This window comes from Molothrus ater, chromosome 1, assembly GCF_012460135.2.
Source record: "Molothrus ater isolate BHLD 08-10-18 breed brown headed cowbird chromosome 1, BPBGC_Mater_1.1, whole genome shotgun sequence".
Classification (NCBI taxonomy): domain Eukaryota; kingdom Metazoa; phylum Chordata; class Aves; order Passeriformes; family Icteridae; genus Molothrus; species Molothrus ater.
The window spans coordinates 153,046,298-153,058,498 of NC_050478.2; the positions used below are offsets into that span (position 1 = coordinate 153,046,298).

At 70.1% G+C, this 12,201-nt stretch overlaps 2 protein-coding genes across 2 annotated transcripts in view; both read left to right on the forward strand.

The window, feature by feature from the left end:
- Positions 1-12,201, forward strand: part of PLEC (plectin) — a 113,828-nt gene that overhangs the window by 13,563 nt on the left and 88,064 nt on the right. The gene's annotated exons all lie outside the window — the stretch shown is intronic.
- On the forward strand, positions 365-973 carry LOC118700107 (plectin-like). The gene has a single exon (XM_036404447.1). It carries the CDS (start codon positions 365-367, stop codon positions 971-973), a length of 609 nt encoding a protein of 202 aa, XP_036260340.1.

Consider the following 12,201-nt stretch of genomic DNA (forward strand, 5'->3'; position numbering starts at 1 on the left):
CCCCCCTGACCCCCCCGGCCGGGGGTGGAGCCGCAGCCGCTCCCGCCGTGCCGGCAGCCAGCGCCGCTCCGTGTCGGATCGCGCCGGGACGTGCCGGGCCATACGGGGCTGTACCGGACCGCGCTGGGCTGTGCCAGGCCATACCGAGCCGAACCGGACCGTGCCGGGCTGGGCTGGAGCACCTGAGCCGTGTGGGACCGTGCTGGGTTGTACTGGACCATAGTGAGCTGGGCCGTGCCGGGCCGTACCGGGCTGTGCTGGGCCACACCGGGCTGTGCTGGGGCAGCCTGGGCTGGGCCATACGGAGCGGTGCTGAGCTGTGACCGAGCCCTGCGGGCCGTGCCCTGCGCCGTGCTGCCCAGCCATGGTGGCGGGGATGCTGATGCCGCTGGAGCGGCTCCGCTCCATCCTGGAGCTGCTGTTTCGCGAGGGTGTCCTGGTCGGGGAGCGGGACGGCTGCCCCCGGCGCACCCACCCGCAGCTGCCCGGCGTGGCCAACGTGGAGGTGCGGCGCGCCATGGCCTCGCTGCGCTCCCGCGGCCTCGTGCGACAGACGGCGGCCTGGCGACACCTCTACTGGTACCTGACGGACGCCGGCGTGGCCCACCTGCGCCAGTACCTGCGGCTGCCGCCGGACGTGGTGCCGCGCTCCCTGCAGCGCGTCCCCCGCCCCGCCGCCCCCCGGCCCGAGCCCCGGCGCGCCGCTGCCCCGGCCGGCGCTGGCACCCAGCGGGCGCGTCCCGCCGCCGGTGACCGCCTCTACCGCAGGAAGGACGAGGCCGAGGGGCACGTGGAAGCCGTCGCCGCCACCGCGGGGCAGGGGGTGTGCCGGCCGCCCCCCCAGCCCGGCCCGGCCGCAGGTACCGACCAGCGCCCCGGGGAGCTCTCGTGGGTGGGGGGCACTCGAGTCCTGCTGCTGCCGGGGGGGGTCTGGGACAAGGACAAATCCTTAAGGTCCCCTAAACCCCCCTAGTTCCGAGCCGAGGATGGGGTGGGGGTACGTGCAGGCTCCTGCGCTGTCTGAGGAGGGAGGAGGGCGCTGGGGGCTCCTCGCCGTGTGCCCGTGACCCCACGGGGATGCTCTGGGCAGGAGCGGTCCCTGGGGGATCATGAGGGGCTGGGGTGCAGTGAGGTGGCTTCCCGGGGTCCCTGGAGGGCGGTGGGGTGGCAGGACCCCGGGTCCTGCAGGGGTGGCATTGGCGGGGGAGGGGGCTGTGCAGTGGGGTGTCCGTGCCGTGGGGAGCAGCGCTTCAGGGGGCCCGTGGCAGGGGCTGGGACATTCCGTGGAGATTTTGCGCCCCGAGGTCCCCGCGGGGCCTGGGGTGGGTCGGACAGACGGCGGCAGCTGGGGCGGGCAGCGCTGCTGGGGAGGGGGCTGCCACTGCGGCAGGGGGGTCCCCAACCCCGCCTCCCCGGCGACACGCGATCCCGACACACGATCGGCGGCAGCTGGACCCGGCGGGGGTGCGGGGCGTCCGGTGTCCCTCCCCCCCGGGCGGGGCAGCTGCGGTGTCGCTCCGAGGCGGCGGTGAGGGCCCCCCCCGATCCCCCCGGGCTGTGAGTCAGCCCGTGGCCGTGGGCAGCCGCCTCCGGTCCAAGTTTCCAGCCTGGAGGCGCCGAGCCCGGTCCCTGCCAGCGCCGTGAGTCACCGGCCGGCGGGGGGGCCGGGCCCGCGGCGCTGCTGCCCCGTGGGTGCGGGTCCTGCGCGGGCGGCACCCACGTCCCGTGGGGACGGGAGGGGTTCCCCGGAGCTCTTCCGCATTTCGCGCTGGGCTCGGGGGCTGCGGTGTCCCCCGACCCTCGCGTGGGACGCGATCGCGGCGCCGCGCCCGTCCCGTCCAGTCCCGCCGCCAGCGGATCCGGCTCCGCGCTTTCCCTCCGCCCCGGGAGCCGCTGCCGGAAAACCCGGCCTGGAGTCCCGGCTTGCGGGGACGGGGTCGCGCCGGCTGCGGGGGTTGCGGGGTCCCCGCGGGGCGGAGGGGGTCCCGGGACCCCCCATCGGCCCCATTTTCCCCCCTGCTCGGGGGCGCGGCCTCCCTCAGCGCGGGGCCGTGCCGGGGCTCCTTAGTCTCGATGTCACGGCGACCCCCGAGGTGACGGTCCCCACCCGCCCCGCTGCCGGGGGGTCCGGGGGTCCTGGGGCGCCGCCGCGGTCGCCCCGTCCCGCCCCCGCCCGTGTCATGTTCTAACTCGGGCTCGGTGACGGGCCCCGGTTATTTATATCGACACCCGCTCCCTGCCCGCCCCCCCCCAGCCCCCGCCGCCACCGGCGGAGCCGCGCTGCGCCCTCGCTCACGCTCCGCACCTGTCCGCACCCTGCCCGCACCTGCCCGCTCCCTGCCTGCCCATGAAGGTCGTACCGGGTGGGTGAGACCGGTGGGGCTGCGGAAAGGACGGGAACGGGGGGGGGCTGGCGCCGCCGGGGCGCCTTGTCCCGGGATATAAAAAGCCGGGATGAAGGGGACACTGGAGGAGGGGGGGTGAAGACGCGGAACGGGGGGGCCCTGCCGGTGCGGCGGGCAGGAGGCGTCTCCACGGCGCGGTTCGGGAGGGGTTAAGGCGGAGAGGGCGCTGCCCCGTGGGGGCGGGCGCTGGTTCGTCCCTGACCCGCCGAGCCCGGCCGGTGCCGAGCCCGTGCCGTGCCCCTCATGGAGGACACCGGGTCCCTGTTCCCATCGCTGGTGGCGGCGGGGCACGCGGCATCCCTCGCCCTGGTCTGGTACTGGCGGCGGCAGCGGGACGAGCCGGGGGGCACCGGTGAGTTGGGCTCCGCTCGGCCCCCCCGCGCCGCGCTCGGCTCGGCCCCTCGCCCCGCCCACCCGGCCCGGGCACGGGGGGAGCCGCTCGACACCTGCACCGCGCCGGGTCCCGAGTGGGTGGGGGGTCCTGCGGGGACCTGGGGGGGACCCACCCACCGTGGGGTGGGCGACAAGGGGAGCGACGTGCTGCCCTGGCTTCTGGGGGGCGTCACCGGCCGTGGGGCAGCATCCCGGTGGGAGTGGTACCCAGGCCGGGGGGGTGATGGTACCCAGGGGTGACTCAGCACGGACAGAGTGTGCCCCCCCGGTGCCGCCGGCCCGTGCCCACCCCTGTCCACTCTGGCCCCTTCTCGAGTGGGGGTCCCGCCAGGAGCTTCCCGGCGCTGGGCTGGCTGCCCAAACCCTCCCGCAGCATCCCCATCCCGAGGCGTGGAGGTGCCAAATGCTTTTGGGGACAGAGATCTGGTGACAGAGGGGGCCGGGAAGGGCCGAGAGGGTGCCGGTGTCTGGGGGTCCCGTGAGACCCCCACGCACCCCCCAAGCCACCTGCATCCGAGCTGCCGGGGCTCTGCCGGCGGCCCCGGCCCTCCCGCCCCCCCGGCACTTTCCAGGGCGTTGGCCGCGGCTTCCGTCGGTCTGCGTGTGGCACCGGGCACCGTCACGCGGCCGCCGCCGCTCCGGGATGGCTCCGCTCCCGCGGCCGCCGCACTGGGAACGCGCCGAGCCCGCGGCCGGTGCGAGCCGCGGCGGCCGCTGCCGCTGCCGGTGCCGGTGCCAGATAAGGCGGGCAGGGCACCTTGGGCGGCCCGGAGCCCCCGCCGGGGGGGACACCGGGGCTGGGCCGCTGTCCCTGGCGCGGCTCCAGCCCGAAGGACACCCCCAAGGTCGCACCTGCCGGGGCCCATCACTGGGAGCTGGGAGCGCCCGGGGGGCTCGGGCAGCATCGGCTGCGCTGGGCGGTGCTGAGGGCTGCGCTCTGCCGCCCCCCGGGGCTCGGGGGGTGCCCCCGGTGGTGCCCGGGGTACCCCTGCCGGGGCAGGGGGTTTGGGTTAGAGCTGTTCATGAAACCCTCCTGGGGGGGAAGGGGCGCTGCCCGGTGCCCACAAAGGGGGTTGCCTGTGCCAACAAGGGGCTTCCCAGTGCCCACAAAGGGGGTTCCCGGTGCCCGCACGGGGCTGCCCGGTGCCCAAAAAGGGGGTTGCCTGTGCCAACAAGGGGCTTCCCGGTGCCCACAAAGGGGGTTCCCGGTGCCCGCACGGGGCTGCACGGTGCCCAAAAAGGGGGTTCCCAGTGCCAACAAGGGGCTTCCCGGTGCCCACAAAGGGGGTTCCCGGTGCCCACAAAGGGGCTGCCCGGTGCCCATGAAGAGGCTACCCGGTGCCCACGAAGGGGCTACCCGCGGGGGGCTTCCCGGTGCCCACGGTGGGTTTGTAGGTACTAACAAGGGGCTTCACGGTGCCCACGAGGGGCTGCCCGGTACCAACAAGGGTCTGCCCGGTGCCAGCAAGGGGCTGCCCGGTGCCCACGGTGGGTTTGTAGGTACTAACAAGGGGCTTCACGGTGCCCACGAGGGGCTGTACCAGCTGCTCTCGGCGTCACTGGTGGCACAGTGCCAAGGCAGGTGTTTTCGGGGAACCGAAAAGCTCAGCCGGAACTCCCGTCCGGGTCCGCATGGCCGTGCCCGCGGGGCTGCGAGGCAGAGCGCTGCAGGGCAGAGGGCTGAGGAAGCTCGGGCGGGCGAGGCAGAGCTTGGCAGCCTGGCGGCGGCGCCGGCTGGTTTTGGCAGCAGGATGCCGCTGTTTGTTTGGCTCCGCTCCGGTTTCCAAGGCTGCCAGAGACGTGGCGGCAGCGGGCGGGTGGGGGCCCCAGAGGTTTGGGAACCCCCCCCGTGTCCCCCTTTCCGCTCCACTCAGCTTTTCCACCGCGCTGGCGGCTCTGGCTGTGCCAGGCCGGGAGCGTTGTTGGATGTTGCTTCTGGCCGCAGCAGTGACTCACCGGCCTCGAGGGGCCGCGGCTGGCAACCACCGGCACCCCCGGCACGGCCTCCGCCCCCGGCGCTGCCTCCGGCGGCCACGGGGAATCTCTTCCCGCCGCTGTCCCACGTCCTCCGCGGTGCAGCCGTGGGAAGCGTCCCGGAGCCGTGGGAAGCGTCCCGGAGCCGTGGGAAGCGTGGCGGGGCCCTGGCAGCGTGCGGGAAGCGTGGCGGGCGTGGCGGGCGCATCCCACGGGACACGTGTCCCGTTCCAGGCGGTGTTCGCCGTTTGCAGGCTGCTATCGCCCCTCCTCGGCCCCCCCGGCTCCTTATCTCCGCAGCACAGATGCGACGCTGCCGCTGCCGTGGGGCTGAGCCGTGCCTCGGCACCGTGCCATGCCGTGCCGTGCCGTGCCGTGCCCAGCCCCCGCTCCCGGGCCTTGCTGCTGGCCTGGTTCGTCCTGGCCTGCTTGTGCCATGTTGGGTTTTAACTTTAGACCCCCCTCAAGCCCCCGAGGCCCCCCGAGACCCCCGTGCTCCCCCAGCCCCCTCAGTGCCCCGAGTGCTGGCACGGGCTGCAGCTGATCAAACCACTCCAGCGCCTCCCTGACCGGGGGTCCTGTGCCATGCCGTGCCATGCCATGCCGTGCCATGCCATGCCATGCCATGCCATGCCATGCCATGCCATGCCATGCCATGCCATGCCATGCCGTGCCATGCCATGCCATGCCATGCCATGCCGTGCCATGCCATGCCATGCCATGCCGTGCCATGCCATGCCGTGCCATGCCATGCCTGGTGGTTGCAGCCCCTCCAGCTGCGTGCCAGCTGCCCGCTGCGCTCTGCCCACAGCCCTGCGGGCCCGGGGGGTCCCAGCAGAGCGGCCGGGGCTGGGCTCCGCTGCCCAAGAGCAGGAGGAGCCGGGCTGGCGGAGGCCGTGGGCTGTGTGAGTCACTGGCCGCGCTCTGGCCGCGCTCCGGGCGCGGATTCCGCTGCACTCCCACCAGACGCGGCCGGACGCCGAGCGGGGCGGGGGGCGCCATGGGCTTCTCGCTCTGCTGCTGCTGCTGCTGCGGGCCTGGAGAAGGTGACCTGCGGGCCGGGGGGTTTGGGGGGGCATCGGGATGCCGTGGCATCCCCCAGGATCCCCGTCCCCGCCGTAAACCCCTTCCCAGCACAAACGGCTCCGGCCCTGCGGTGCTGCCGGGCTCGTCCGACCGCGGGCGGGGGCACAGGAGGTCTCGGCAGCTTGGGGGGCGCCGGTGGGGAAAACAGCCCCCGGAAAACGCGCTGAGGGCTGCCCTCGGCACAGGGACCCCCGTGGGGAGAGGAAGCCGGGAGGAATGGGAGGAATGGGGGCTGGAGGAAGCGGTTTGTGCTGGGGGGCACAGGCTGCCCCCACCCCCAGGGGGGGCTCTGTGTGTGTGGAGGGGCCGGGCCGCGGGGGCTGGAGGTGTCGGGGTGCCCCGTGACCGCGGTAGCGGCTGGTCCTGGGGGCTCCGGCTGTGTGTGCGGGGCGCCGGCTCCCAGCACGGGGGTCCTGAGTGCGGGAGGGGCCGTCCCGTCCGGGCATCACAACACGGGCTGTGGGATGGAGTTTGCCCCGGGCTGCAGGGACGGGGTGTTCCCCCCGGATCTCTCCGGTTCCCCCGGGTGCCACGGGCGGTGGCGCAGCCGGGGCCGCTGAGGGGAGGGCGGGGCGGAGCGGGGCGGGTCCCGCCCGTTTCCCCCCCCTCTCCCGTCCCGTCCGCCCGGTGCCGCTGGTCGGTCCCGGCCGTGGGTCCGTCCGTCCGTCCGTCGGTCGGTGCATGGTGGGTCCCGTCCGCGCCCGTCCGGCGGAGCGGCGCGGCCATGTCGGGTCCCGGTGGGGACTGGCTGAGCGGCGGCTCCGGGCCCGAGCGGCGGCGGTACCTGAGCGCCCGGCTCTGCTGCACCGGTGACCGAGGGGAGCGGGGCCGGGGGGGCGCGGGGCAGCGGGCGGCGCGTCCCGGGGCGGGGGGGGAGCGCGGGGGGCTCGCGGGAACGGGGGGGCGGGAGCGGCGGGACGGGGGGGACCCGGGAACGGCGGGAGGGCGGGGGACACCGGGAAGGGCGGGGTGTGCGCGGATCCCCCCCCTCGAGCGACGCCCCCTCTGTGACCCCGCCCTGAGGCCAGGCTGGGCTGCGCTGCGTTTGGGGCGGGCTCCGCCGGGAAAGGGTGGTTGTGTAAACGTGTGTGCGTGTTTGTGCGTGTTTGTGTGTGTGTGTGTGTGTTTGTGTGTGTTTGTGTGTGTGTGTGTGTGTGTGTGAGTGTTTGTGTGTGTTTGTGTGTGTTTGTGTGTGTGTGTTTGTGTGTGTTTGTGTGTGTGTGTGTGTGTGTGTGTGTGTTTGTGCGTGTTTGTGCGTGTTTGTGTGTGTTTGTGTGTGTTTGTGTGTGTGTGTGTGTGTTTGTGTGTGTTTATGCGTGTTTGTGTGTGTTTGTGCATGTTTATGTGTGTGCGTGTTTGTGTGTGTTTGTGTGTGTTTGTGTGTGTGTGTGCATGTTTGTGTGTGTTTGTGTGTGTGTGTTTGTGCGTGTTCGTGTGTGTTTGTGTGTGTATGTTTGTGTGTGTTTGTGTGTGTTTGTGTGTGTTTGTGTGTGTGTGTGTTTGTGCGTGTTTGTGTGTGTTTGTGTGTGTTTGTGTGTGTGTGTGCATGTTTGTGTGTGTTTGTGTGTGTGTGTGCGTGTTCGTGTGTGTTTGTGTGTGTATGTTTGTGTGTGTTTGTGTGTGTTTGTGTGTGTTTGTGTGTGTGTGCATGTTTGTGCGTGTTTGTGTGTGTTTGTGCATGTTTGTGTGTGTGTGTGTTTGTGCGTGTTTGTGTGTGGCTCTGTGTGTGTGTGTGCATGTCTGTGTGTGTGCACACACGTGCCTGTGCCTGTGCACACGTGTGTGAGAGCATGTGCACACCTGTGGGGGCCAGTGCAGGTGTGTCTCAGCATGCACATGTGTGTGTGTGTGTGTGTGTGTGTTTGTGCACACGGGTGTCCTGGTGTGTGTGTGCACAGATGTGTCACACAGAGTGGCACACAGATGTATTCTGTGTGTCCATGTGTCTGTGTGTCTGTTTGTCTGTGTGTGCATGCTGTGTGTCTGTGTGTCTGTGTCTGTCTGTGTGTCCCTGTGTGCAGGCCGTGTTTCTGTCTGTCTCTGTGTGTGTGTGTCCGTTTGTGCATGCTGTGTGTCTGTCTATCTGTCTGTGTGTCCCTGTGTGCAGGCTGTGTGTCTGTCTGTCTGTGTGTGTGTCTGTGTATCCGTGTGTGTCTGTCTGTGTGTCCCTGTGTGCAGGCTGTGTGTCTGTCTGTCTGTCTGTGTGTCCCTGTGTGCAGGCCATGTCTGTCTGTCTGTGTGTATGTCCGTGTGTGCACGCTGTGTGTCTGTCTGTCTGTGTGTCCCTGTGTGCAGGCTGTGTGTCTGTCTGTCTGTCTGTGTGTCCCTGTGTGCAGGCCATGTCTGTCTGTGTGTGTGTATGTCCGTGTGTGCACGCCGTGTGTCTGTCTGTCTGTCTGCGTGTCCCTGTGTGCAGGCCGTGTCTGTGTGTGTGTGTGTGTGTGTCCCTGTGCGCAGGCCGTGTGTCTGTCTATCTGTCTGTGTGTCCCTGTGTGCAGGCTGTGTGTCTGTCTGTCTGTCTGTGTGTCCCTGTGTGCAGGCCGTGTGTCAGTCTGTCTGTCTGTGTGTCCCTGTGTGCAGGCTGTGTGTCTGTCTGTCTGTCTGCGTGTCCCTGTGTGCAGGCCATGTCTGTCTGTCTGTGTGTCCCTGTGTGCAGGCCGTGTGTCTGTCTATCTGTCTGTGTGTCCCTGTGTGCAGGCTGTGTGTCTGTCTGTCTGTGTGTGTGTGTGTGTCCCTGTGTGCAGGCTGTGTGTCTGTCTGTCTGTCTGTGTGTCCCTGTGCGCAGGCCGTGTGTCTGTCCCAGCTCATCTCCCCGTTCCCACCCACCCTGCCGTGCTCCCATGCCTCGGGGAGCCGCTGCCCCCAGTGCCCCGTGTGCCCATCCTGCCGTGCCAGGTGCCCCAGGTCCCCCTGTGTGTGTCACTGCGGGGACCCCCTGGCACTGACCCCCTCCCGGTGCCAATCCCCGCTCGCTGCTGATGCCCTCAGACCCTGGCACCTCCTGGCACTCCCTGGCGTGGGGCTCGAGGTCTCCCCCAGCCCCGGTGCTCTGCCGCCGCCTTGTCCCGGCCTGGTGCGTGGCGGTGTCACCCGGGTGTCACCACGGCGCTGGTGCGGCCCCGGTGGTGGCAGCGCCCGTTCTGTGCCTCGGGGTGCGGGTGCCCGGCGCGGTGTCGAGGTGGGGGCGGCTCGGCGGCTCCCGGGGGTTCCCCCGGAGCCCCGAGGGTGGGAGACGCCGTGGGAGGGAGCCGGGCCGGCCCGGTGGCGTCGGCACCCGCGGGCGAGACTGAGGCGCTCCTGCCCGGCCGGCCCGGCTGGCCCGGGAGCCGCCGGAGCCGGGAGCTGCCAGGGCCGGGAGCCGGGCGCCGCCTGCCCCGGGAGCCGCCGGGGAAGGTGCCAGGAGCCGCCCCGGCAGGTCTTCAAAGAGCTCGCTCTGACGCCGCCGCGTCCTCCCGGCCGGTACCTGCGGGAGCCGGGGGTGCCGGTTCTGGGGGTGCCGGTTCTGGGGGTGCCGTGCTGGGGGTGCCGGTGCCGGTCGGGGGTGCCGGTTCTGGGGGTGCCGTGCTGGGGGTGCCGGTGCCGGTCGGGGATGCCGGTGATGGGGGTGCCCGTTCTGGGGATGCCCTTTCTGGGGGTGCCGTGCCGGGGGTGCCGGTTCTGGGGGTGCCGGTTCTGGGGGTGCCCGTTCTGGGGGTGCCGTGCTGGGGATACCGGTGCTGGGGGTGCCGGTTCTGGCGTTGCCCTTCCGCCCTTCACCTCGCAGCGATCCTGCCGCAACCCAGGAAATTCCCCTGGCTGCCCTGAAGGTCTCCGATCCCTCCCTCAGGGTTCCGAGTCCTCCAGGGCAGCCAGAGGAATTTCCTGGGTTCCGACACGATCCCAAGCTCTCGGGCCCGGCTCAGAACCCTCCGGCCCCGGTGCCGAGGTTCGGCCGGTGTGAGCGCGGTGCCGGAGCGCAGCGGTGCCACCCTTGTGACCGCCCTGGCGGTGTCACCGCCGCGTCCCTCCCTCTCTGCCCCGGTGGCACCTTCGGCCGTGTCGCGGTAGCCGCGGCTCCGGGGTGTCCCTGCCTCCCCCGACGTGCGTCAGCAGGGCTCCCACCGCGCTCCGGGCGCCAGATGTGCCTGTGCCAGATGTGCCTGTGCCAGATGTGCCCGTGCCAGATGCGCTCTCGGCGGAAAAATGTGCGTGCCGGGGCCGGGGCCGGGCCGGTGCCGCCCGCATTCCGCGGCGGCCGCGCTGGCTCCGTCCCAGCGGGCATCGGCCCGGCCGCTCCCTGACGGGCCCCCGCACCCACGGCGTGTCACGGGTGGGTGTCGGGCTCGGTGTCACGGGTGGGCGGCGGCCGGCGGGGCTCCCGGGGCGCCGCCGGTGCGCGGTTGGACCGTGAGTCACGGCAGGCAGGACGAGGCCGCGGCCCCGCGTCCTTTGGACTCCGCACCGGGGACGGGCAGCGCCCGCCGCTGCCAAACGGGGGTGCAGACACGGATATTGGGGTGCAGACATGAGTGTTGGGGTGCAGACATGGGTGTTGGGGTGCAGACATGGGTACTGGGGTGCAGACATGAGTGTTGGGGTGCAGACATGGGTGTTGGGGTGCAGACACGGATATTGGGGTGCAGACATGAGTGTTGGGGCGCAGACATGAGTGTTGGGGTGCAGACATGGGTACTGGGGTGCAGACATGGGTGTTGGGGTACAGACATCGGTACTGGGGTTCAGACATGGATACTGGGATGCAGACATGGCTGTTGGGGTGCAGACATGGATATTGGGGGCGCAGACATGGATATTGGGGTGCAGACATGGATATTGGGGTGCAAACATGGATGTTGGGGTGCAGACTTGGATATTGGGTTGTAGACACGGATATTGGGGTGCAGACATGGGTGTTTGGGTGCAGACACGGATATTGGGGTGCAGACATAGGTGTTTGGGTGCAGACACGGATATTGGGGTGCAGACATGGGTGTTGGGGCGCAGACATCGGTACTGGGGCGCAGACATGGATATTGGGCTGCAGACATGGATATTGGGTTGTAGACATGGCTGTTGGGTTTCAGACATGGATATTGGGGCGCAGACACGGCTGTTGGGGCGCAGACATGGATATTGGGGTTCAGACATGGATATTGGGGGCGCAGACATGGCTATTGGGGTGCAGACACGGGCGTTGGGGTGCAGGATATGGGCCTTAGGGCCCTGACGTGTGTGTTGGGGTGCAGACATGGCTATTGGGGTGTTGGCTATGCCAGGCTGGCAGCGCCCAGGGCACCCATGGCTGCACTTTCCCCAGCAGCTGCCACCACCCCTGCCGTGGATGACGTGGGTGGCGTTGGTGACGTTGGTGGCACGGGTGCTGCCCTGGGCAGGACTGGCAGCTCGGTGTCACCCCAAGGGCTGGGGATCCTCAGCCACCCTGGGGGTCCCCGGGCAGGGGATGCAGCACCCGGTGGGGCACAAGCCCTGAATTCACCCCGTGGTCCCCTCAGCTGACGTTGCCACCCACTGGGGGAGGGCGTTGGGTGATGAATCCCTGGGGAGGAGGATTCCTACCCTGCTGCCAGTGCCCCCGCCCCACTGGGTGCTGTAGGGCACAGGGCAGGGTGTGGGGTGCTCTCCTGGGGTGCTGCTGGGAGGGGAGCTGCTGGTGGGGCTGGTGTGTGCATGGGGGCACCCGGGGGAGGCTGTGGGGCTCAGTCTCCCATCCTGGGGATCCTCCAGCCCAGGGGGATGTGACCCTGAACCCCTCAAGAGGGGCCCTAGGGATCTGAGCCCCTCAAATGTGGGACCTGGGACTGGGGCTGGTGAACCCAGGGGCTTGAGCCGCAGGTGGGGGGAGCAGGGGTCCTACAGCCCCAGGGCGTGCGCTGGGGGTTCTGGGGTGGTCCCTGGGCTGTGGGACCAGGTGGTGCCAAAACCCCCACAGGGACTGAAGGTCCCATCTGGGGCCGGGAGTGTTGGGGAGCTCCTGACGATGGGGCCAGAGGGGTTCTGGGGACCCCCTGTGAGGGGCAAGGAGGGTCTTGACCTGGAAACCTGGGGGACCTGAGCCTCCAGAGCTTGGAAACCTGGTGGTGCTGGGGTGCGGTGACTGGGGCTCCAACAGCCCCAGGCTGTGGGTCCCACCCCCCACAGACTTGTGCTCCTCCCCAGGGTCCCAAGGCCCCGAGGTGTGGGGCAGGGGCTCTGGCCGCCCTGGGTGAGGGGTGAGGGGTTTCTGAGCACCCCGGTCTTCAGGAACGAGTGTCCCACTCCCCGCACGTGCAGATGCGGGGGTCTCGGGCCCCGTGTGTGGGGCTGGGGGTGCCGGTTCCCCGTGGAGCGTCCCCGTGGCTGCTCC

Excerpts from the sequence above, each read along its gene's own strand:
- LOC118700107 (XM_036404447.1), top strand. The coding sequence starts at position 365 with ATGGTGGCGGGGATGCTGATGCCGCTGGAGCGGCTCCGCTCCATCCTG.